This window comes from Tursiops truncatus, chromosome 13, assembly GCF_011762595.2.
Source record: "Tursiops truncatus isolate mTurTru1 chromosome 13, mTurTru1.mat.Y, whole genome shotgun sequence".
Lineage (NCBI taxonomy): Eukaryota > Metazoa > Chordata > Mammalia > Artiodactyla > Delphinidae > Tursiops > Tursiops truncatus.
This window is the reverse complement of record NC_047046.1, coordinates 23,100,286-23,125,974: the sequence shown is the minus strand read 5'-3', so window position 1 is coordinate 23,125,974 and position 25,689 is coordinate 23,100,286. Positions and strand designations below refer to the sequence as shown.

The following is a 25,689-nucleotide window of genomic DNA, read 5'->3' as shown; positions in this document are numbered from 1 at the left end:
TCCACCATCTTCTCGGTCTGCTGGCTTTCTGAATAAAGTCGCTATTCCTTGCCCCAACAACTCATCTCTCAATTTATTGGCCTGTCGTGCAGTGAGTAGTATGAGCTTGGACTTCGTAGCAAGGATGCCCAGTGAGGCTGCTGCAGTGGCTGATGGCCTGATGGCAGGAACATCCTTTTTTTTTTTTTTTACTGATACAGCAGGTGACATTTTTTTGTCCACAGAGTGTTGAAAAATAGGCAAAACTAAGGTATGATGTGGGAATTTGATTAGTGATTCTCTTTGAGGGATAGGAACTGGAAGGAGGCACTGCAGGGAGGGCTCATGGGCGCTGGTCACGTTCTGTTTCCTGAGCTGGGTACTGCTTATATGAGTGTATTTGGTTTGTGAAAAATCAAGTTATAAATCTATGACTGGTTGTGTTAGTCCTGGTCCTCCAAGAGCAGATGCCAAGATGGTATTAGATGTGCATAGGATTGATCGGGGAAAATTCTATGAGTATAAAGGGAAAGGGAACCAGAGGAAGCCAGTGGACCTGTCAGGCTATGGTGCAGGTCTGACCCCTGTGAAGGAGAGAGGGAAGGAAGGAAATAGGTAAGGGAGGTCTGAGACTGCTGTAGAGATATTTTTTTTAATAGATCTTTACTGGAGTATAATTGCTTCACAATACTGTGTTACTTTCTGTTGTACAACAAAGTGAATCATCCATATGCATACATATATCCCCACATCCCCTCCCTCTTGAGCCTCCCTCACACCCTCCCTATCCCAGCTCTCTAGGTCATCGCAAATCACCAAGCCGATCTCCCTGTGCTATGTTGCTGCTTCCCACTAGCTATTTTACATTCGGTAGTGTATATATGTCAATGCTACTCTCACTTCACCCCAGCTTCGCCCTCCCACCCCATGTCCTCAAGTTCATTCTCTATGTCTACCTCTTTATTCCTGCCCTGCAAATAGGTTCATCAGTACCATTTTTTTTGTTTTTGTTTTTAGATTCCACATATATGCGTTAGCATACGGTGTTTGTTTTTCTCTTTCTGACTTACTTCACTCTGTATGACAGACTCTAGGTCCATCCACCTCACTACAAATAACTCAATTTTGTTTCTTTTTATGGCAAGTAATATTCCACTGTATATATGTGCCACATCTTCTTTATCCATTCATCTGTTGATGGACATTTAGGTTGGTTCCATGTCCTGGTTATTGTAAATAGTGCTGCAATGAACATTGTGGTACATGTCTTTTTGTTTTTTGAATTTTTGAATTTATTTTTTATACAGCAGGTTCTTATTAATTATCTATTTTATACATATTAGTGTATATATGTCAATCTCCCAATTCATCACACCACCACCACCACCCCTGCCACTTCCCCCCTTGGTGTCCATACGTTTGTTCTCGACATCTGTGTCTCTATTTCTGCCCTGCAAACAGGTTCATCTGTACCATTTTTCTAGGTTCCACATATATGCGTTAATATACGATATTTGTTTTTCTATTTCTGACTTACTTCACTGTATGACAGTCTCTAGATCCATCCACATCTCTACAAATGACCCAATTTCGTTCCTTTTTATGGCTAATATTCCATTGTATATATGTACCACATCTTCTTTAATCATTTGTCTGTTGATGGGCATTTAGGTTGCTTCCATGTCCTGGCTATTGTAAATAGTGCTGAAATGAACATTGGGGTGCATGTGTCTTTTTGTTGTTGTTGTTGTGGTAAGCGGGCCTCTCAGTGTTGTGGCCTCTCCCACTGTGGAGCACAGGCTCCAGACGCGCAGGCTCAGCGGCCATGGCTCACAGGTCCAGCCGCTCCGCGGCATGTGGGATCTTCCCGGTCCGGGGCACGAACCCCTGTCCCCTGCATCGGCAGGTGGACTCTCAACCACTGCACCACCAGGGAAGCCCACATGTGTCTTTTTGAATTATGGTTTTCTCTGGGTATATGCCCAGTAGTGGGATTGCTGGGTCATATGGTAGTTCTATTTTTAGTTTTTTAAGGAAACTCCATACTGTTCTCCACAGCGGCTGTATCAATTTACATTCCCACCAACAGTGCAGGAGGGTTCCCTTTTCACCACACCCTTTCCGGCATTTATTGTTTCTAGATTTTTTTTGTTTTTGAATTTTATTTTATTTATTTTTTATATAGCAGGTTCTTATTAGTTATGTTTCTAGGTTTTTTGATAATGGCCATTCTGAACGGTGTAAGGTGATACCTCATTGTAGTTTTGATTTGCATTTCTCTAATAATTAATGCTGTAGAGATTTAAGAAACTTTCAGCAAGGCCTACGGCAAGCCCTGGGATCAAAGTTACTGTAGTGGGGCTTCCCTGGCAGCTCAGTGGTTAAGAATCCGCCTGCCAATGCAGAGGACATGTGTTCGAGCCCTGGTCTGGGAAGATTCCACGTGCCGCGGAGCAACTAAGCCTGTGCGCCACAACTACTGAGCCTGCGGTCTAGAGCCTGCGAGCCACAACTACTGAAGCCCACGTGCCTAGAGCCCGTGGGCTGCAACAAGAGAAGCCACCCAATGAGAAGCCTGCTCACCGCAATTACAGAAAAGCCCGAGCGCAGCAACAAAGACCCAATGCAGCCAAAAATAAAAATAAATTAAAAAAAAAAAAGTTACTGTAGTGTAAGTGCCTGACAGTAAGCTTTTTTTTTTTTAATTTTAAGTGCCTGACATTAAGCTTTCGATTGCTGAGGCATTCATTTCAAAGACACGCACCTCAAACATTTTGTGGAACACAGTTACTAGTTAAACAAATAGATAAGGAGACAGGCTGCCCCCACCCAAGAAGTCCCTCCCCCACTTTTTTCTTTTAGCCCAGCGGCTTGTGAGATCTTAGTTCCCTGACCAGGGATTGAACCTGCCTCTTCGGCAGTGAAAGTGCAGAGTCCTAACTGCTAGACCCCCAGGGAATTCCCCAAAATTCCCCTTTCAGAAAGTCCTGGGTAACCTACATAACTGACTGCTTGAGTGACCCCACTTTTCCCTTCCTGTGTCCTAATTCTGGCTCTTCTGTTTTAAATTTGCCAATAAAGAGTGAACCTGTGAAACCCTAGGCACCTCATCCTCAACCCCAATAAAGGCAAAACCCCAGGTGCATGCTCTCTCTCTCTCTACCTGTGACCTTGCTGTGTGGCCCCAGACGTGCCAGGTACCCTCCAGGACTTCTAATAAACCTTTTCTTTTCCCCCCAAAGTTCCCTAATGGTTGTTGCTGAGGTGTATCTTGCAATCACAAGGACTAGTCCATCCACGACACTGGCTCCAGTTGGGGAAACGTCTGGGGTGTGGGGGGCTCCCACTGGTAGTACAGGCCCCCCAGGCACTCCTAGCCAATAGCATCACTATCGATGATAGGCTGAGACTGACACAAAACAGTCACCCAACAGAGGAGTCCTGTGACTCCAAGGACCAGGCCTCCCTCAGTATCCTTGCTGTGCTCAGTCATTGGCTGGGAGCCCATGGGAAGCACAGCCTTTGCACTAGCACTCGATGGGTTTCAGAGCACAGCTGGGGCGATTGGGCAATTGTGCTCCCCACAGTAGGAGGCCTGAGAGACATGTTTTGAAGCCACTACAGTCTACCCCTTGCACCACATACATTTACTTCTCCACACAGGTTCAGAGATAGTTCCATGGGCCTCGCTTCCTGAGTGGAACCTAAGAAAAGGGATGTTACTAGAATAAACCATAACCTCCATTGCTTTGGTTGATCCGTGACTCAGGGCTGCAGTTGGTATTCATCTTCTTCCACCATCCATCCTAAACTCACCTGAGTCTCAGCTCTTACCTCAGCAGGTCTTGATAGCATAACCCAAACCTTATTGCTGAGGGTCGTGAACCCTTGGTATGTTAACTCTTTTCATGCCAGGGGTAATTCATGTGTCCATTCTCAGTTGCAGTGGGCAATGGAGTGCCAGGAGGCTCCCAAGCAGCTCACCTGGGTTCTGCACATGTTGTCCCATCCCCATTGTGAACATTGGGGTGCATGTGTCTTTTTGTTGTTGTTGTGGTACGCGGGCCTCTCAGTGTTGGTAACTAAGATCCCGCATGCTGCGTGGTGCGGCCAAAAAATAAAGAGGATCAGAAACACTTCTCATTCTCATGGAACTGACAATAATATTCATTTAGTTTTACGTTGGGGCTATGTTAACTCTCCTGCCCTCTGTTATAATACTAGTCTGAAGAGATCTGGATCATCGGAACAGCCCACAGATGTGACACTGATCTGTTACACTGATATCATGCTGATCAGACAGGACATGTAGAGAGGGCTCTGAAACAGGTCCTGGCTGCAGAGCAAACCGTGCGAAAAATTCTTCAAACCTGCTGGTCCCTGTGCACAAGAAGGTCAAAGTACCCATGTGGTAGCCACAACTTATAATTCAATGGAACCCTTTCTGTGTCCCCTGGGAAAAGCATGTCCTCTTTGAGGACCAGGGTCTCCAACATTGCAGAGCTCAGAGTTACAGGAATGGGAAGCACAATATTCTCCCAGTGAGTCATTGGGAGTAAGTGGGTTGGCTTATCACAGAGTATTTCCTCCAAGCTGGTACCTCAGCTATGCTTGTAGAAGGCTGTTCCAGCATTCTGTGATGCTGGATGTCTCTGGATGGTGCAGTAGGTGGTATATCCATGGGATCCCAAGGCCATGGGCCTACTCCTACACCTCCCTGCATGTAAAACAGGTCCCTGGTTGAAGGCTATGATACGTGGGATTCCATGCTTGTAGGTCAGGCATTCCATGGGCTGCTGAATAGTGGCTCTGGCTGAGTCTGCAGGCAGACAAGGCAGACCCTTGCCCAGGTTAGGTATCTCTCTCTCTCAGGACAAACTGGTGACATTTCCAGGACAGAAAGGCCCACTGCAGCTGAATTGTCAAGTGGCCAGTTGGTCTCCTCAAGGAATAGTGGCATACTGGGGGCTCAGTGTTTTCTCTCATCCAGCCATATGCCTCTACCTCAGATCTTATCTCTACATTCTAGTCCTTTTCCTTCCAGATCCCCTTCCAGACAGCCAGACCACTGACCACTGCTCAGGAACCTATCTGTATTTTCAACTTAGGTCACTTTTCCTTCCATAAAAAGCGGATGACTGCTTGCAGCTCCACCTATTGGGAAGATTTTCCATCTCCACTGTCTTTCAAGACCAACTCTGAAAGTGGCTGCTATGTAGCTGTGGTCTATTTTTGCTTTGCACCTGTGCACTGAGCCAACCTGTCCATAAACCAAGCTTGAGTCTTTTCCTCCTCGTTTTCAGCTAGTCATGTGGGACCTCCATACAGGCTTAGGGGCAAACAGGGAAGGGATTTTGGAGCAACTGTTGTGTGCAATAGGGGTCCTAGGCTACTCGCTCATGCAGCTTACTTGTGCCCTCTGGTCCCAGGAGGGCTTGATTATATTTACAATGACCTCTGCTGGGCCCATTTACTTTTATTCCTCACTGGGTCCAAAATAACCCAACTCATAATTGGAAGTTCTGAACTTGGTCACTTGATGACAAATGGCCAACTGTTTTATACCAGGGCTCAGTAACAAGCCTGCAGGTATTTCTTCAATGGTGTACACTTCTCTGCAGTAGGTGGCATGACCTTGCCCAAGAATTCCAGAGTTCTGCATTGTGATTCTCCCACTGGGGCTTGCCATAAGCTCTATACTGAATCTTTCCCTCCGCTGACTCCACCAACACCATAGGGTCTGCTGGATCCGATGGTCCAAGTGAGGCACGGTTTGCTCTGCAGCCAGGACCTGCTTCAGAGCCCTCTCTACATGTCCTGTCTGATCAGCATGATATCAGTGTAACAGATCAGTGTCACATCTGTGGGCTGTTCCGATGATCCAGATCTCTTCAGACTAGTATTATAACAGAGGGCAGGAGAGTTAACATAGCCCCAACGTAAAACTAAATGAATATTATTGTCAGTTCCATGAGAATGAGAAGTGTTTCTGATCCTCTTTATTTTTTGGCCGCACCACGCAGCATGCAGGATCTTAGTTACCAGACCAGGGATCGAACCCGGGCCCCCTGCATTGGAAGCGTGGAGTCTTAACCACTGGACCGCCAGGGAAGTCCTGATCCTCTTTTCTAAGTGGAATGTAAAAGAATGAACTTGCTAAATCAATGGCAACAAACCATATACCTCAAGCCTTATTAATCTGCTCTAGCAATGAAACAATTTCAAGCGCATCAATTGTGATCAGGGCTATTACTTGCTTGAGTGCACAGTAATCTATAGTCATTCTCCAGAATCAATCCAGTTTCTGCAGGCACCAGACTGATGAATTAAACAGAGATGTGATAGAGACCACCACCTCTGCACCTTTTATAACTTTCATGGTGGCACCAATCTTTGCCATCCTTCCTTCTCTCCTGCCCCACTTCTGGAACACTCCTTGGTCTTCTGCTGGGAGCACCACATGACCCTGGTTTTCCTCACACCTCTCTGGCAAGTTCATTCAAAGTTCTGCCAGCTCACCTTCCCCTAGCTGGTTTTCATTTCATCATTTTTCGCTGTTTGTAGAATCACTAGGTTTTTACTTTACTTTAGCTTTAATTGAAAGTACATAATAAAATGCACATTGTTCAAAACAAGCACTAGCCAGTGTTTAATGTCTGTATTTACCTTTAAAGGGTGAGTTCTATCACTACAACTTTGGGTCAGGTCACATTCACAGGGCCTCAAATTCAAAATTTTGAGGCAGGGTCTTCCCTGGTGGCGCAGTAGTTGAGAGTCCGCCTGCCAATGCAGGGGACACGGGTTCGTGCCCCGGTCAGGGAAGATCCCACGTGCCACGGAGCAGCTAGGCCCGTGAGCCATGGCTGCTAAGCCTGCGCGTCCGGAGCCTGTGCTCAGCAACGGGAGAGGCCACAGCTGTGAGAGGCCCGCGTACCAAAAAAAAAAAAAAAAAAAAAAAAAAATGAGGCAATCTTGTGACTTCCCTGGTGGTCCAGTGGTAAAAAGTCCACCTTACAATGCAGGGGACACAGGTTCAATCCCTGGTCGGGGAACTAAGATCCCACACGCTGAGGGGCAACTAAGCCGGTGCGCCACAACTATGGAGCTCTCGCGCCTCATCTAGAGCCCATGTACCGCAAACTACAGAGCCTACACGCTCTGGAACCAGAGCGCCACAACTAGAGAGAGAAAAACCCTCATGCCGGAACTAGCGAGAAGCCCACGCACCACGACCGGGGAGCCTGTGAGTTACAACGAAAGATCCCCCATGCCTCAGTGAAGATCCCATGTGCCGCAGCAGTCAAAAATAACTTAAATAATTAATAAATAAATAAAAATTTGAGGCAATCTCCAAATGGAGTTTAGAGGCCTGAAAGAAGAAAACATCAAATTTTACAAATTTTACCTGCTTCCCAGACCACACCACTTGGTGTGAATATTTGTATAAATTTGTAATTATTCTTTGAGAAACACACTACGAAATTTGTGTATACATATTAAAAGCTCAAAACGTCTTAAATGTGCATTTTAAATATACCACGAGTTCTGTAATTCTGCTTGGTCTTTCGTCATTTTTCAACCCTCCGCTAAGGCTCAGAAAATATAAGTGGCCTCTCGAGTCTCTCCACCCCTATGAAGAAAAAAGTCTGCTTTTGCTCTGTTTATCCCGGTAACAGCGAATGGACAAAAGTAAAAGCCAATAGCCACCGGCGAAGCGCGCCCAGCTTCACTTACCGCCGAGGCGGCCTCTCAGACAAGGGAAACTCGTACTCCCACACCTCTGAGTGCTTCTCCCCTCTGCATCCCAGAAGGCGCTGCGTCGCCTCTAAGCCTTCCGCCCCCTTCCATCCCAACAGGCAACGGGGCTTATAACGTCAAACGCTCGTCATCAGGATGATTATAGAAATGCCTGAATATACGCCCATGCTTAAACATTAAAAATGTCTGTAACAGGCTCACCGATGAGAAAGAGCCCAAAAGATATGTCTTAGTGATTTTTTTTCAGAGGATTTAGTTTTAATCTCCAGGAGAAAAATTCCATCTTTCAGTAGACTCGCTCAGGCACCTCCTTGGACAGCACGCGCAGGCCGGCGGCTCGGGGGCCTCGGGGCCCTAGGCAGAGCAAGTGCGAGAGGAACTGGTGGTGTCTACGCGGTGCTTGTAGATTCTTCTGCGTGGAGCCATGGGAGGCCTGGAGAAGAAGAAGGTGATGGGCGAGAGGCCGGGGCGGGTCTGGGGCAGGGGGGACGGGGGTGCCTCAGGAGGTAGGAGACGGGAGCGATGGAGCCCGGGGACTGCGCCTTTCTCCGGCCTTGGATCCTCGTGGGTGCAGAAGCGGCTGGGATCAACGCGACAGGAGACAGCAGGCAGAAGGGGTTCGAGGATGGGCGAGGACGGCAGTACTTGTTCTGTAAAATAGGGGAAAGAACCCTGGAGTAGAGCTGTGAAAGAGCGTTGAGGTTACCAAGCAGAGCTGCACCCCAAAACAGGCCGAGCCGGAGGATAACTTTACTGAAAGTGATGAACATTACGTAGAGCTCACCATTATTTCGAGCTCATCATCTCTAAAACTTGTGACTCCCTTTTCTGCTGAATCAGGCTTTGTCCTGGACATTGGGGATGGGAGATATAATCAACTAGTTGTGGTCCCTGCATTCGTGGAGCTCACTTTCTAGTGGGGAAGCTGGACACTAAAGTAAATAACCAAATAAAACGATCACAAACAAGCCTGGCAGCGGAAACTAAGTGCCAAGGCCTTCGGGTGGAAAACGCTTGCTGTGTGCAAGGAATTAAAGGATATCAGCTTGGCTGGGGTATAGTAAACCAAGAGGAGAGTGGCATCTGGTGAAGTTGCGGTTGGACAGGGACCAGGTCACGCAAGGCCTGTCAGGCACAGTGAGGAGACTGATTTTATTCAAAAAGCAGTAAGAATCAACTGAAGGGGGAGTGATATCTGTTTTTCAAGGAGTTGTTCTTGTTGCCGTATGGAGAATCATCTTGATGGCATGAAGAGATTAGAGAGGGGATGGGGATGAGGATGAGGAAGATGTAGTTGCCTCGATTGTTTCTGTCAGCTGGAAAGTTCCTGCTACCAATCTGTTTTTAATCCAGCTATTGAGCTAAGTGCTAGTAATTGGAACTACAAAGATGTAACATTGAAAACCTGACTTTGAGGTACAGGTGCAGATATGTAAACAAATCATGACAGTTTTTGTCGTTGTTGTTTGTTTGTTTTGTTTTGGCCACGCCCAGCGTCTTGCGGGATGGAACCCGGGCCCCGTTCAATGGAAGCTCGGAGTCCTAACTACTGGACCACCAGGGAAGTCCCAACAAATCATGACAGTTTTCAAAGCAGGGTTTCACAACCGTTTTGACATTTTGAGCCAGATAACTGTTGTGGGGAGGGTTGTCCTGTGAGTTGTGGGATGTTTAGCAGCATTCCTGGCCTCTTACCCCCTAGGTGCCAATAGCATCTAACAGCCCAAAATGCTGAATACACCGCCATACATCCAGGGAGTAAAGTCACCCCAGTTGACTTTAATTATCCCCTTAATGTTTGAAAGAATAAGAATGGTGACAGTGTAGGGCAATAGAAAACAATTTTAATGAAAGAATGAAAGCAACTTCCCTAAGACAGTCTGAAAGTCATCTTTGTACCCTCAGAACTTGGCGCGGGCCTGATCCCCAGTAGACAATTTCTAAAGGGAAGAATGAATGAAGGGCATGTTTCGTGACTGTGGGATTATTCATAAACATACCCCTCAGAAGGCTACAGGTTTGTCCCTTTAGAGCTGGACCTGGCCATTGAGGCCTATGCTGTCTTAATCCAGAGGAAGACCTCGTTTGGGAAGGACGTGCTTGGTTAGCATTGCAGGGAGCTGGTACAGTGCACTGCTGCTCTATCAGGGATACAGACGTGTGAGTGTGAGGCAGCATCTTAGCACCACAGATGTCCAGATGGTTGCACAACACAGCATGCTCTTTGGGTGCAGGTAGAGACCAGGCCTTTTGTCTTTATTACCTCCTAGCATCTAGCTAAACACTTGGAAGATAGTAGAGGTCTTGTGATTGTCTGTTGAATGAATGAGGAAGGAGAGAGGCTGTGTGGCTTAGAGTGTGCATTTTCAACTGGATGGTGTCATGCCGAAGGGAACAGAAATTGGTTGGGGGACATCTTAGACATTACAATGATGTGTAGCCCTCAGAAGGACCACATTACAGAAACATCTACAGTGTACCTGTGGTATTAACATTTTATGGGGCTGTGAGAGAGGGTGATTAAAGGGGAGAAAAGGTCTAAAAAGGCCTCTGGTGGTGGAGGGGTGGTTATAATGAAAAAGAAGTTGAGAACACTGGCTTAGTGGATGAGGCACTCAGGTTCTGGACTTGGACCTAGGTCTGAATCCAGCCCCAGCTCTTAAAAAGCTATGTGACCTGGGCAGGTTATTTTACTGAGCCTGTTTTCCTCCCTTGTGAAATGAGAATTTTAATGGCACCCACCTCACAGTGTTGTGGGGATTAAATGAATAATGTGTGCAAATCAGTAATCATAATGGTCAGTACTTACAGCCACTACTAAGTGCTTGGCATAGCACCTGATCCACAGCAACCTCATGGTCCTGCATCGTGCAGATGTGTGTGTCCTCCTCTGTGCTGACAAGTGCAGGGACAGTGCAGGAGCGCTCCGTCCCCACAGCCTCTTGGCCATTTATCCAGAGTAATAGTCGCCTCTTGCATGAGCAATGTCCAGAGGTTGCTCTCCGTCATTGTAATCATTGCTAATGGAGAATTGATTTTATCCTCCCCAAGTATGAACGAGGCTCTGCTACCAACTACATCACCCGAAACAAAGCCCGGAAGAAGCTGCAGCTGAGCCTGGCCGACTTCAGGTGAGGTTGGAGAGGAGAGGGGGACTTCGGGTGCCTGGCCAGTGAAAACTCAGCCACATCCCTCTCTTAACTGCACTGCTGCAAACTCTGTCTGGGATTCTGCTATTCCTTCTCTTTCTTGCCTGGCTTTGCTTTAGTGAGCTGTGCTTTGCCAGGTGTGGTCCACGGGGAGGCTGGAGAACTGGGTCGTGTCACCCTGAGTCATCAAAATGGGCCCACTGGTGCAATGCACTGCTGCTCTCTTATCTGGGTCTTTGTCACCCATCCTCTCCCTTCTGGCAGTAGTGACCCCTGATCCTGCAGCTTGTGGTTCTCAGCTCCTTGGAGAGTCCAGTCCAGACTCTTCCACAGCCTGCGTCCTGCTGCCTGGCTCACTTTTCATCTTCCAAACGCACCCAGCACTTCCCACTCTTACAGCCGCTGTCCTTCTTAAGATTCTCTTCCCTCTGCCCTTTATAGGCAGACCTTGGAGATATTGTGGATTCAGTTTCACACCATTGCAATAAAATGAATATCACAATGAAGCGGTTTCCCAGTGCATATAAAAGTTACATTTACACTCTACTGTAGTCTGTTAAGTGTGCAGTAGTTTTATGTCTAAAAGAAATGAACATGCATTAATTTAAAATACTTCATTGCTAAAAAATGCTAATCATTATCTGAGCATTCAGTGAGTGGTAAGCTTTTTGCTGGTGGAGGGTCTTGCCTCGATGTTGACGGCTGCCGACTGATCAAGGAGGTGGTTGCTGAAGGCTGGGCTGGCTGTGACAGTTTCTTTTTTTTTTTTTTTTTTTTTTGCGGTACGCGGGCCTCTCGCTGTTGTGACCCCTCCCGTTGCGGAGCACAGGCTCCGGACGCACAGGCTCAGCAGCCATGGCTCACGGGCCAACCGCTCCACGGCATGTGGGATCTTCCCGGACCCGGGCACGAACCCGTGTCCCCTGCATCGGCAGGCGGACTCTCAACCAGTGCACCACCAGGGAAGCCCTGTGACAGTTTCTTAAAATAAGACCACAGTGAGGTTTGCCACGTTGATTGACTTCCTTTCGTGAATCATTTCTCTGTAGCACACAGTGCTGTTTGACAGCATTTTACCCACAGTAGAACTTCTGTCAGAATTGGAGTCGATCCTGTCAGACTCTGCTGCTGTTTTGTCAACTAAATTTATGTAATATTCTAAATCCTTTGTTGTCATTTCAGCAATTTCCACAGTAGATTCCATCTCAAGAAACCGCTGTCTTCACTCATTTATAAGAAGCACTCCTCATCTGTTAAAGTTTTATCATGAGATGGCAGCAATCCAGTCACACCTTCAGGGTCCACTTCTAATTCTAGTTCTCTTGCTGTTTCCACCACATCTGCAGTTACTTCCTCCACTGAAGTCTTGAACCCCTCAAAGTCATCCATGAGGGTTGGAAGCAACTTCTTCCAAACTCCTGTTAATGTTGATATTTTTATCTCTCCTGAATCACGAAAATTCTTAACGGCATCTAGAAGGGTAAATCCTTTCCAGAGGTTTTCAATTTACTTTGCCCAGATCCATCAGAGGAATCATTGTCTATGGTGGCTATAGCCTTATGAAATGTATTTCTTAATAAGACCTGAAAGTCAGAATTAGTCCTTGATCCATTGGCTGCATAATGGATGTTTTGTTAGCAGGCATGAAAACAACATTAATCTCATTGTACAGCTCCATCAGAGCTCTTGGGTGACCAGGTGCATTGTCAATGAGCAGTAATATTTTGAAAAAACAAAAAACTTTTTTCTGAGCAGTAGGTCTCCAGGGTGGGCTTAAAATAGTCATTGACCATGTTTTTTGTTTTGTTTTTTTAAATTTATTATTTATTTTTGGCTGCTTTGGGTCTTCATTGCTGCTCATGCTTTCTCTAGTTGCGGCGAGCAGGGGCTACTCTTTATTGCAGTGTGTGGGCGTCTCATTGCGGTGGCTTCTCTTGTTGCGGAGCACGGACTCTAGGTGCATGGGCTTCAGTAGTTGTGGCTCACGGGCTCTAGAGCGCAGGCTCAGTAGTTGGTGGCGCATGGACTTAGTTGCTCCACGGCACGTGGGATCTTCCTGGACCAGGGCTCGAACCCGTGTCCCCTGCATTGGCAGGTGGATTCTTAACCACTGCACCACCAGGGAAGCCCCTGACGTTGTTTTTTGTAAACAGATGTGCTGTTATCCAGGCTTTGTTGTTCCATTTATAGAGCACAGGCAGAGTAGATTTTAGCATAATTCTTAAGGGTCCCAGGATTTTCAGAATGGTGAATGAGCATTGGCTTCACCTTAAAGTCACCAGTTGTGTTATCCCATAACAAGAGAGTCAGCCTGTCCTTTGAAATTTTGAAGCTAGGCATTGACTTCTCTCTAGCTAGGAAAGTGCTAGAAGGCATCTTCTTCTAATATAAGGCTGTTTCATCAACATCGAAAATCTGTTGTTTAGTTCATTATCTTAGCTAGATCTGGATAACTTGCTTCAGCTTCTACATCAGCACTTGCTGCCTCACCTTGTACTTTCATGTCCTGGAGATTGCTTCTTTCCTTAAAGCTCATGAACCATCCTCTGCTAGCTTCAGAGTTCATCCTGCAGCTTCCTTACTTCTGTCAGCCTTCATAGAATTGAAGAGAGTTAGAGTCTTGCTCTGGATTAAGCTTTGGCTTAAGGGAATGTTGTGGCTGGTTTGATCTTCTGTCCAGACCACTAAAACTTTATATCAGCAATAAGGCTGTTTTGCTTTCTTATCGTTTATGTGTTCCCGGGAGTAGCTCTTTTAATTTCCTTCAAGGGCTTTTCCTTTGCATTCACAACTTGGCTGGCTGCGGTGCAAGAAACCTAGCTTTCGACCTGTCTTGGCTTTCACCATGCCTTCCTCACTAAGCTTAATCATTTCTAGCTTTTGATTTAAAGTGAGAGATGTGGGACTCTTCCTTTCACTTGAACACTTAGAGGCCACTGTAGGGTTATTTGTTGACCTCATATCAATATTGTGTCCCAGGGAGTAGAGAGGCCTGAGTAGAGGGAGAGAGACTGGGGAATGGCAGGTCGGGTGGAGCAGTCAGAACACACACGACATTTATTGAAGAAGTTCACCATCTTGTATGGGTGCTATTCGTGGTGCCCCCAAAATGATTACAATAGCAACATCAAAGATCACTGATCACAGATCACTATAACAAATATAATAATGATGAAATAGTTTGGAAATATTGTGAGAATTCCAAAAATGTGACACAGAGACATGAAGGTGAGCAAATGTTGGAAAAATGGCGCCGATAGACTTGCTCAATGCAGGGTTGCACAAACCTTCAATTTGTTTAAAAAAAAAAGAAAGAAAATGCAATTACCTGCAAAGTGCAATAAAGTGAAATTCAATAAAATGAGGTATACCTCCATGTGGCTGAAATGTTGATTTGTCAGCAAGGCCTTTCCTGACTCTCCTTGCTAAAAGAGGTACCTACCAGTTGGCCCCTGTCAATATCCTGATTGTTTCCTTTCTGGTGCTTGGGACTGTCTGCACTATGTTTGTCAGGAACTTGTCACTGTCGGACTCCTGCACTAGAAAGTGAGTTTTCCAAAGGGCAGGGCTCCTGTGTTCTCTGTTCACTGCAGTTTTCCAGGCCCAGCGTGCCCAGTGCTCAGCACGTTTGCTGATAGAAGGAGTGGCCTTTGTCTTCCAGGCGGCTGTGCATCCTGAAGGGCATTTATCCCCATGAACCCAAACACAAGAAGAAGGTCAACAAGGGCTCCACGGCAGCCCGAACCTTTTACCTTATCAAAGACATCAGATTCCTCCTCCATGAACCCATTGTCAACAAGTTCCGGGAGTACAAGGTGAGGCCTGGGCTCTAGGGTCTGGATGGGGCCCTTCCCAGCTCTATGCAGACCCACTAACACTGACCTTGGGCAAATTGTTTGATCTCTCTGAGCAAGCCTGTACATAGGGTGAGGTAATTCTACCTCAAAAGGGTGTCAGGGGGATTGACTGAGATCTTAGGTGTGGAAATCATTTACATAGAACCTGACCAATGATTAATGCATTACCTGTCATGCTTTTCCCCTGGTTCTTTTGGAGAAGGGTAAATGTATTGCCTCTGAGGCAAAGATTGTGGTCTTTCAGGGGCTCTCTGGTGTGTTTTCTGCCCAAATAAACCACTCCTATTCAGGTTCTTTCTGGAATTGTTCCCAGGAGACCAAGCTTTTCATTCCTCAAATAGAAACGATTAAATGCTTAAATACTGCAGGGAAAGAAGAAACTTAATTATACCAAATGCAAATAATTGAAAGTAGACTGCTGTTACTGTAGCCTTTGCCGAGCAGCAGGGCCAGGCTGTGGGGTACAGCTGCTGGTAGCCCTCTCGCCAGAGCTGGCCGAGGTGGGCGGCTGGACCTGTCCTGCTGCTGGGTTTTCCAGACACCCCAGCTCATTGCATTGGAACTGGGCCCCTTGTGGGACTGGCTGTCTCAGAGCTGCTGTTTACAGTCTCAGCGCAGGTGGCCTCTGAGCCTCTGAAGAAGTGCTCGGGGGAGGCAGTTGGTCAGTTTAGAGGACTTTCTGGGGCCACCATTGGCCTCAACTGCATTTTCTCGTGTGGCCCAGCCCCACATGTGGGCCCGAGGCTCGTTTCACACACATGTGGACTGGTGTTTCTGGCCCAGCCTCCTGGCCCTGGTCTGTCTCACTTCTCAGTTGGAAAATAGGGCTGAAAACGTTATACTTTCACGTAAACATGCGGAGTCAGCCCGTCTGAATGCTTATCCCTGTTCATCTGTCAGCGGGATGCAGTGGGGTGGCTCTGTTGTCAGTCTGGGTCAGGTTCGCTGCTCCGTGGAGGTGGCTGTTGTGCAAACCCCGGGCTGAGGGGGCAGATCATGCCGGCAGACAGCTGTGGTCGGAGAGCCCTCCTGCCCCGAGCATCCCTCCTCCATGGAAGGGGTGTACGGGAGCCGTTGGCCCCACATCAGCGGTCTCCTCCTCTCTCCCAGGTGTTCGTCCGGAAGCTGCGGAAGGCCTATGGGAAGAGTGAGTGGAACACGGTGGAGCGGCTGAAGGACAACAAGCCCAACTACAAGCTCGACCACATCGTCAAGGAGCGGTGAGCCGGGGGTTCTGACCTGGTGCTGGAGGTACAGTGGGGAACAGGGCCGAGACCCTGCTCACAGAGCTGGCGTCCTGTTGGAGGAGGCAGACCAGAAAACAAACTGCCAAGTTGTTCTAATGGTTGCAAGTCCACACGACTGCCACGAGGGATGCTCTCCAGGAAGGGAGCTGGAGGACGCACGTTAGTTACAGGCTTGTCAAAGGAGGTCTCTGGGGGGAGACAGTTGAGCCAGCCAGGAGAGGCATGGTTCGGGCAGAGCAAACAGCAAGTGCAAACGCCCTGTGGTGAGAGAGAGCCGGAGTCCTGGGGGTATGCGTGGGGTGCATGGTCAGTCCTGGAAGATGTGACTGGACACCTCTGATCTCAACTGTTTCTTGCCCATCCTTCTCAGCAGTCCCCGTCATTCGTTGACTAAATCAGTGGGGACACTTGGCAATGTCTGGAGGCACTTCTGCTTCTCCTGACTTGGATGGCAGGGGGTCTACTAGTATTTAATTAGCAGAGGCCAGGAATGCTGCTCAGCACCCTGTAGTGCACAGGACAGCCCCCATGACATGGGACAACCTGGCCCACAATGTCAGTGGTGGTAAGGTGCAGAAACTCTGGGCTAACTGAATGTCTGCCTTCTCTTGGTGGCTGTTGGCCCTGGGAACACTTAGCTCCAGGCTGGATGGACTTGGCTTCGTTGAGTCGGGCCAGCCATGGGCTAGCAGGGCAACAGCCTTGGCCTGGGAGCTCAACAGCAGGTGTTCTCACCCCAGCCCGTGGCCACGAGCTGGGCAGTCCGCGAACTGCTCCTGCTCCGAGCAGGTCCTCCTCTAACAGAGAGATGACGCGTGTGACACAGCTGTCCTGTGGAACAAATGAAAAAAAAAAAATGCTCAAGAAAAAAGCAAGTGTCTGGATTCATGTGCACACTAGATGGCAGTATGGTGGCAGTCCCATTCTGCGTCACCTCCTTCTCCTCAGCCCTTGCTTAAGAAAAATGGCCAGTGCTGTTTCTAGGAAAGGCCCGGGTTGTTGGGTTTGTCTGTGAGGTGCAGAGCGAGGAAACTTCAAGGCACAAGAGGGGGCTGATTGAGTCTTTGGCCTCTGAACCAGGAAACCAAGTGCCTCTCTTGTTCTGAGAGGTCCCTGCGGACCTTTCTTCTGTTTTGCTCTGTGTCTGAAGACCTGGCTGGCCCCTCCTGACTCATATTTTTCTGACCTCAGAGCCAAGTGGGCACATCCTGGTTCCGTGTTCCTCCGGAAGCTGTGGGGAGATTGGCGCTGCCAGGCCCCAGGGCGTTGCCCAGCTCCCTGTTCAGGAGATGGCGGTGGCAGGGCCTGGGGTGGGGCAACGAGTTCAGGGGCCCCTCAGAGCCCAGGCTGTGCGACCCTACGAGCGCCACCCTCCTGGCCACGCAGGTACCCCACGTTCATAGATGCCCTGCGGGACCTGGACGACGCCCTCTCCATGTGCTTCCTCTTCTCCACCTTCCCACGGACCGGCAAGTGCCACGTGCACACCATCCAGCTGTGCCACCGGCTGGCCGTGGAGTTCATGCACTACATCATCGCCGCCCGTGCCCTGCGCAAGGTGAGCCCGGGGCCACCCAGTGGGGCCCAGCCCCCCGCCCCGCACCCCCATGTCCTCACCACGCTGTCCCCCCTCCACCGCAGGTCTTCCTGTCCATCAAAGGCATTTACTACCAGGCCGAGGTGCTGGGCCAGCCCATCGTGTGGATCACGCCCTACACCTTCTCCCACGATGTGAGTGTGCCCACAGGGAAGGGTTGTGCAGGGACCGTTGCTCCCTCTCTGCTTCCTAGACAGAGATAATGGTGTGGGTGAAGGGGGGGCTCTTCCTGTCCTGCAGAACCAACTGGGTTCCTGAGTGCCAGACAGGGCAGTGGCGGGGGGGGGGGGGGGGTGTGGTACAGAATTGTAACAAGAGCCTGAGCCAGCCTGACTCCAGTACCTTCTAGCTGGTTGACCTTGGACGTGTTCCCTTACCTCTCTGTGCCCAGTTAATAACGTGCTTCCACCTTTTAAGCCTTGTTGTGAGGATTTGAGGGAAAAAAGCTTTAAAAGTGCCTGGTGCTTGGCCCTCGGGGGTTGCAGAACCAACAGTGAGCGGCCACCGGGGCCGAGCACTGCCTGTATACACGGCCCTGCCCTCCAACCTGCTGGGTGCTCACCCCGCTCTGCCACCCCCACTCCTGTGCCCCACCCAGAACTGGGGACTGTGTGAGATTGGGGAGGATGAGCACAAGAGGAGTATTACTTATTACTGGCACTATTTCTTACTCATCTTTCTTTTTAAGACTGTGAGAATTTTTGGCAGGATCCGTCGAGAGAAATCTTGGTTTGGCCTCCGTATGGGGGTTGTTAGCCTCTAGTCTCCCACAGGGTCTCAGGCTTGGCGCCTGACTTATCCTGCTGTGGGCCTGCATTTGGCCTTGCTTCCTGCTTGTGCCTTGAGTGAGAACTGGTGCCTTCAGTGGAGACTCAGCTGGATGGCAGGTTTGCTGGCCAGGCAGCGGGGGCTGGTGGTCTGGGTCCCCTGGGCCACTGCTGATTACTCTGGGCTGGGGGCCACAGGCTGGAACCCCCGCTGAGTGCAGAGCAGCAGTGACAATTGGTGGCAGCCTGTGGTCTTTGTGGGTGAGAGGTGCTCGGCCCTCAGCAGTCCCTGTGCCCACTCCCTGGGGGCAGGCGTGTGTGCAAGTCTGTGCTCTTCCTTCTTCCCCTCTCTGTCCCTCCTCTCCTCTGTCCTTCCTGCCTTCTCTGCCCTGCCTTCCCTCCTTCCTCTCTGCCCCTCCCTCTCCTTCCTTCTCTCTGATGTCCCACCCCCTCACTGCTCAGACTGGTCTTTGTCTGTACTGCCAGTGGTGAATAGGGCCCTGTGGAGGCCGGCCTCCACACAGCTGGCCCTGGAGGAACGGGGGAGGGCACAGGCCACCCCTTCCTCCTTCCTCTCTGGCCAGCTCACTGCCACTGCTTCCTCTCAGCAAGAGGATGGGGGACCAGCCCTGGGTCATAGTTGGGGCCCCTGTGCAGCCAGTGCTGGGCTCCTGGCAGCAGGACCCAGGCAGGTAGCGGGGCCCAGGGGGCTGCTGTGCTGTGGGGCAGTCACCGCTCATGTGTTCGCAGGCCCGTCGAAGGCCCTGGTGGATGCTCATGGAAGGACTGAGGTAACAGTGGGGGACAGGTGGGGCACCTCTTGGCCCCTTTACCCCCACAGCCCAGTCACTGCCTGTTGGCAGGATGTAGAAACAGCTCAGCGTCACAGGCGCACAGGCACAGAAGGGATGCTGTCATCATTACTGATTTCATCATCGCTTGGCGTATCCCCCTGTCCAAGTCTCAGAAGTTGGCCAGGCTGGCCTGGCCTCTCTGGTATGCCAGGCAGTGCTGCTCAAGGGTCGAGGCACTTTGGTTTGGGTCTCAGGTCCTTGCCCTGTTTTGTTTTATCAACTCCTCAAGGTTTAAGACGAGCCCTCCCGTGTCCCCCGCTTGCTCTGTGTTTTTGCCCCAAGCAGGCAGCATTTCTCAGGAGCTCCCTGGGGCTGCGCCAGGCAGCTGCCCAGCCTGTCCTGGGTCCTCGGGTTGTGCCTTTGTCTCCGGCTCGGGCCCAAGGCAGGGTTGCTGAATTCTGAGTATCTGTCCGAAGGCTCCTGCCAGGGCTCGTAGGTGCTGAGTGCCGCCCGCCCACTACCCCCACCCAGGCAGATGGGCTGATCCAGGGCCACCTTTCCCAGCCAGGCCCCCAGGTGCTCATGGGCTGGCCCCAGAAAAGACAGTAAATGGAAATTACGGGATGGCTAAGGGAGCAGGCGTGAGCGGCCTCTGCAAGAACAGAAGTCTGCCTTGCAGGGTGAAGGGGAGAGCTGGGGCAGGGAGCGGGGGCACCAGCCTGTCCCGGGAACCTCGTGACAAAGGCTTCCCTCTTCTCACTCCTAGCATCCCCTTTATGGCACGGGGATCTGGCACTGGCCTCCAGGACAAGCCTTGGGACCCTTGTCCAGAGCCTCACTGGTGCCCAGAATGCTCCTGGGTAGGGCCATGCCACACAGCCTCTTCTCCTGGGGCAGAGCTCCGAAGGCGGGGCCACCCTGGAGGAGCTCCTGGTCCTTGGGCACCTGGAGCCCCCACCCCACATGGGTTGTCAGTGCCATCTTTGCACTGACACTGCTGATGCGTCTCTGTGTCCCCAGCACCCAACAGACGTGGACTACAGGGTCATGGCCACCTTCACCGAGTTCTACACTACCCTGCTGGGGTTCGTCAACTTCCGCCTCTACCAGTCGCTTAACCTGCACTACCCTCCCAAGGTAGGCCCCGGCCCAGCCCAGCACCTTCTCCTCACCGGGCAGAGGCCACGGCCTCTCTCCCCACGTGGAGGTGGGGGCTAGGGGCATCCTCTTCCTCTGACCTTCCCCTTGCCTCCCAGCTCGAGGGTCAGGCTCATGCAGAAGCGAAGGCCAGCGAGGACACCTATGCTTTGGACTCCGAGAGCTCTATGGAGGTGAGAGAGGCTTCCAGCGTTGGCCCTGCATCCCCCAGAAGGGTGGTTCCTGGCCTGGGGGTGGAGGCGGTCATGGCTAGACAGGTGGTCTCAGGGCTTACCCTCAGAACCCAAACCCACTGATACCCGGCCAAGAACTGCCAGCGCTACCCCTCCCCACCCGCAAGCAGCATCCCTGAAACCCTGCTGCTTTCCCACAGAAACTGGCCTCTCTCAGTGCCAGTCTGGCCCGTGTGGTGGTGCCTGCGGAGGAGGAGGAAGCCGAGGTGGATGAGTTTCCTGCTGACGGGGTGAGGACTGCGCTGCCCTCTGGAAGCGGGGGTTGGGGAGGCGGGCGGACTGAGGGGTTTAGAAGGAAGCTGGGGAGGGGCTCGTCTCCAGACTCTGCCTCCAGTGGGGTGCAAGCAGGCCTGATAGTGTGAGCAGCCCCTTTTCTTGGCAGGAGATGGTGGCGCAGGAGGACTGCAGGAAGGAGCTGGAGGCTCAGGAAAAGCACAAGAAGCTCTTTGAGGGCCTGAAGTTCTTCCTGAACCGTGAGGTGCCCCGGGAGGCCCTGGCCTTTGTCATCAGGTGGGGAGCCTGACGGCACTGGCTCTGCCATACTGGGCTGGGTCCTGCCGTAGACAGCGCAGCCCTGGACGCCCATCGGTAACAATGGGCTGGCATCAGTATCCGCTGCTTAGGGCTGTTGTGAGGATTCAACAAAATGGGTGTGGAAAACTCAGCACACCCCAAGCACGTGGAAGGCACCCATTAGAGGGCAGCTGGCATCACTTCCTCACCAGCTTAGGGCAGAAGGTCTCCCCTGGGCCAGCACTGGAGGCGTCGGCCAATTGAAGGGGGGGTTCCTGGGGTGGGGAGGGGACAGGTGTGTCCTAGGAGCGTGAGCTTGTGGGCCAGTGGGTTCCAGGGTGGGCACCTCATGCCTCAGTACCCTCATGGGCTCCCCCTGTGCCTGTAGGAGTTTTGGAGGGAACGTGTCCTGGGACAAATCTCTGTGCATTGGCGCCACATACGACGTCACAGACTCTGGCATCACCCACCAGATTGTCGACCGGCCTGGGCAACAGACCCCCGTCATCGGCAGGTAGGCCCCCAAGGCCCTCGTCTTCCTCCGCCTGTTTGGGTTTCTGGGGGCGGAGGTCTGTCTCCAGGCCCCTGCAGATGCAGTGGGGTCTCGGGTGGCAACACGGCTTTCTCTGCCCTCACCCTGCGCAGGTACTACGTGCAGCCCCAGTGGGTGTTTGACTCCGTGAACGCCCGGCTCCTCCTCCCTGTGGCAGACTACTTTCCCGGGGTGCAGCTGCCTCCACACCTCTCGCCCTTCGTGTCAGAGAAGGAAGGCGATTATGTGCCCCCTGAGAAGCAGAAGTTGCTGGCCCTGCAGCGGGGAGAGCACCCAGGTGAGTGAAAGGGAGCTGGGCAGGGCGGGGTGGGCAGGCTCCTCCAGGCTGGCCTCGGCTCCAGGGGCTTCACCTGGCTGTTTCCCTTCTTGGCTACAAAGGTGGCAAGCTCCAGAGAACAGGGCAGCAGGGGTACAAAGCCCTTTAAACTCTCATCGGAGTAACGTGGCTTAGGAGGAGGAAACGTTTGTGTCTTATAATCCAGTGTTCCTTGATGTCCAGAGTGACTGAGCAGAATGGTCTGGAAGTTCCACGCGAGGCAGCAGAGCTGAGGGGTTGGGGGCCTGGAGTTTGCTCTGAAGGCAGCTGGGCCTGTGGTGGAGGTGCCAGAGGGCCTGTGGTCAGGATGGCCCTGCTCTGCCTTTGGAACGTCTGTGCCAAAGAGGGTGGTGCCTGGCGCCAGTTCTCACGCCACAAGGGGAAGAGCAGGCTCCCGGGTGTTCGTAATCCTTGGCTGTTTGTAGGAAATTTGAATGAATCTGAAGAGGAGGATGAGGAGGAAGATGATGAAGGTGATGGTGATGAAGAGGGAGGAAAAGAAGAGGAGGAGGAAGAAGACAAGGAGGCTGGTTCGGAAAGGGAGGAAGAGGCCCGACTGACGGCCCCGGAGGAGCCGAGGCTGGAGGGGAAGGTACCAGGGAGTTGATTGGGTTCTCGGCCTGGGAAGCAGCCCCACTGGCCACCTTGGTGCCAGAAGGGTGGGAGCCAGGGGGCTGGAGATAGAGGGTGGGGGTCAACCTGCAAGCACAAGTGTCCCCCCTGTGTCCCCAGAAGCCCAAGGTGATGGTGGGCACAGTGAAGCTGGAGGATAAGCAGCGGCTGGCCCAGGAGGAGGACAGTGAGGCCAAGCGCCTGGCCATCATGATGATGAAGAAGCGGGAGAAGTACCTTTACAACAAGATCATGTTTGGCAAGAGGCGAAAAATCCGCGAGGTGAGTCTCCCCGCCTCCTGAGGCTCCAGCTGGGGCCGCATAGCTGAGCTTCGAGGCCGGCTGGCTCTCCCGGGCAGTCTCTGGGCCCTTTTCTAGCATTTTTCTGACGTTGTCTGCCTGCCTTGGGCATCTTGGTGTCAGTCTCCTTCCTGCACCCGGTGGTTTCTGAGTCTGCTGGGATTGGGGGCCAGAGCTGCTGCAGCAGACTCGGGGCCTGCACTTCACAGAAGTGCGTGAAGCTGGAGGGACTGTGGGAGGTTTTGGTTCAGCTTCTGTTTTGTTTCCTCTCATTCACAGAGCCACATATGCTCAATATAAAAGAAAAAAAATTTTTAAGAGAGTTCTGTGCATGCCAGAACTTTGTAATGGACGCAGAAGTGGCTCACAGTCTTGCCCTTGGGGTGATCTGTAGTAACAGCCCCCCAGGTTTCTTTGTGCATGTGATAACACAGATGTTACTTGGGGGGCATATTGTGCTACACATACAGGCAGAGCTGGTTTTATGGCACTTAGCTTTATTGCACTTCACAGATAACGAGTTTGTTACAGATGGAAGGTTTGTGGCAACTCTGTGTTGAGCACATCTGTTTAGCACCATTTTTCCAGTATTTGCTCATTTCATGTCTCTGTGTCACCAGTGATGGTAATTCTCACAATATTTCTGACTTTTTCATTATTATTATATTTGTCATGGTGATTTGTGATCAATGTTCTTTGATGTTACTGTTGCAAAAAGACTATAATTCACTGAAGGCTCAGACGATGGTTAGGTTTTTTTAGCAGTATCGTATTTTTTATTAACGTATATGCACGGTGTTTTTAGACATAATGCTATTGCCACTTAACAGACAACAGCATAGCATAAACAGAACTTTTATATGCCCTGGGAAACCAAAAAATTCACGTGACTCCCTTTATTGCAGTATTTGCTTTATTGGGGTGGTGGGTGGAATCCAACCCACAATATCTCCGAGGTCTGCCTGTAGGTTGTTCTGCTGTGTGTTTGTTATTTAACCACAGCATGAACTGTCCGTGGCATCATACAGTGCATGGCCTGTTCCCTGCTGACAGGATTAGGTTGTCTCCCTTTTATAGTCGTTCTCAGAGAACAGTCCTGAGCACCTCTCTTCCTACCTCCAAGTGTCTCTGCAGGGTAAAATCTTAGGAGTGTAATTGCCAGGTTGAAAGGCCACCTGTTTTGGAATAGATAGTGCCACATGGCCCCGGGGAAGGACTGTTCCAGGTCGACCCCACCCTAGCAGCTCCTGGTGAAGGTTTGAATGGCCCCCAGCTTTCCCAGGTGAAGGGGGTCAGTGGGGCAGTTGCCTCCAGCTCTGGGAGCCTGCAATCCTCCTGACTTGCTGTGGGCCCATAACTTCACAGAGTCATAAAGGCAGGGGTGAAGGCACGGTTCCTCACCTGAGGCTCTTCAGAGGGGTTTGCTTTTTCCCCTTGGTAATTTGCCTGTTAGCTTTCCTGGAAGCTCTGCTTTTAAGGGGTGGCCTTGAGTGGCAGAAGGGGGAGTCCCCTTCCCCGACCTCCCCCCATCACAGCTTAATCCTCCCCTTCTTCCTCACAGGCCAACAAACTGGTGGAAAAGCGGAAGGCCCACGATAAGGCTGTAAGGTCTGAGAAGAAGGCCAAGAAGGCAAGGCCGGAGTGAGTGGCGGCAGCCTCGCCATGGGTGAGGCCAGCTCCCGGAGGCTGGACTTGGCACAGGGACCCAGAGGGCCTGGGCTTGGTGACAGACCAGGGTCTTTTCTGTTTTCATCCTTCTCCTCCCTCTGCCGGCCCTGGCCTCCTCTCAAGATCTCTGGCTGGGCCCATGGACAGCCCCAGCCTCGCTCGGATGGAGCTCCCTGCTGGTGGCTGGGCAGAGAGGCCTGTGCCTCTCCTTGACCCCGCAATGCTCCCGGGGGTCAAGCGACACAGGGGGTGGGACCCGACCAGCCCCTCACTGACTGTTCCCATTCACCCTGGCTTTCTGCATCCCCTCCCCCACACGTACGGTTGGACCCACGATTTTCCCAGTGCTCTGATGGGGGGTAGGGTGGGGAAGCATTTGTTATTAAATGGCTGGAGTTCTGCAGCCAGTTGAATTCTGTGTTCGTGAGCCTTTCTGGGGTTGGAGAAGGGCCACCTAGTGCTCCAGGTTGGCCAGCCCTCAGTATTCACTGAGAGGAGCCGGTCACTGCTCAGAGCTTTCTGGCTGCCTGTGGATCCCTTGGGGTCCAAGGGTGCCAGAAGGTAGGTGCACATTCCAGCCCAGAGACTTCTCCTCTGTGAACATGCTTCCTCACGTGTAAGCTAAGCGTAGAAATTCTGGAGCCTTCCTCCCAGGCATGTGTGAAGGGTTCACTGATAATGTTTCAGAGAGTCACTAGTGTCAGGTGTCTGGTAGGTAAAGTACTCAGCAAACACCAACCGTGATTGTCATCACTTCCTGCTGGAGTCAGCGTGGGAGGTAAAAGCCAGTGTCTGAAGGATCTATGGGGCCTGAGTTGAGGGTACCTAGCTTTACCTTGTGGGCTTATGGGCAGAGCTGCCAATGACCCCCAATGTGGCTTTGCCAGCAGCTGGACTTGTAACCCTGGCTGGGCCATCCTTATAGCTTCCCACTTGACCCTGGCAGTGCCCTTGCAGAGGCCCAAGGGGACATGCCCTTGCCTGGACTGCCGGTGCCTCATGGCAGAGCCAGGGCCACTCAACCCCTCCCAGGTCAGGCAGGGAGATTCTGAATGCCCCCCCAGGGTGCTCCTGTGGGCTGAGTGCTCTCAGGGGCAGGGCACAGGATGGGGAAGTATGGGTTTGGAACTGGGCTCCTCCTTTGCCAAATCTAGGCATTTGAGGGCCTTGGCCCTCTGCCCCTCACTC

The 25,689-nt window shown here is 51.2% G+C and overlaps 2 protein-coding genes across 7 annotated transcripts in view; one reads left to right on the top strand and one right to left on the bottom strand.

Moving 5' to 3' along the window:
• TCN2 (transcobalamin 2) overlaps positions 1-7,828 on the bottom strand; it is a 33,978-nt gene extending 26,150 nt beyond the window's left edge. For 5 of the 6 annotated variants that reach the window (XR_012325255.1, XM_073790300.1, XM_073790302.1 and 2 more), the window contains exon 1: positions 7,714-7,828. The gene's annotated coding sequence lies outside the window, so the exon portion shown is untranslated. The remainder of the gene's footprint in view (positions 1-7,713) is intronic. The other variant, XM_033837188.2, reaches the window with a different exon arrangement.
• A 199-nt stretch (positions 7,829-8,027) lies between these two features.
• Positions 8,028-24,914, top strand: PES1 (pescadillo ribosomal biogenesis factor 1). The gene is made up of 15 exons (XM_033837187.2): positions 8,028-8,185; positions 10,789-10,868; positions 14,548-14,701; positions 15,854-15,963; positions 17,377-17,548; positions 17,632-17,721; positions 20,169-20,285; positions 20,405-20,479; positions 20,680-20,769; positions 20,922-21,049; positions 21,441-21,566; positions 21,698-21,882; positions 22,347-22,513; positions 22,654-22,815; positions 24,395-24,914. Exons 1-15 carry the CDS (start codon positions 8,162-8,164, stop codon positions 24,476-24,478), a joined length of 1,764 nt encoding a protein of 587 aa, XP_033693078.1. The 5' UTR covers positions 8,028-8,161; the 3' UTR covers positions 24,479-24,914.
• Positions 24,915-25,689: the final 775 nt, after the last annotated feature.

Excerpts from the sequence above, each read along its gene's own strand:
- PES1 (XM_033837187.2), top strand. The coding sequence starts at position 8,162 with ATGGGAGGCCTGGAGAAGAAGAAG. Across the intron at positions 20,286-20,404 it reads ACCTGCACTACCCTCCCAAG|CTCGAGGGTCAGGCTCATGC; the intron begins GTAGGCCCCGGC and ends CTTGCCTCCCAG. Across the intron at positions 22,514-22,653 it reads AGCCGAGGCTGGAGGGGAAG|AAGCCCAAGGTGATGGTGGG; the intron begins GTACCAGGGAGT and ends CTGTGTCCCCAG.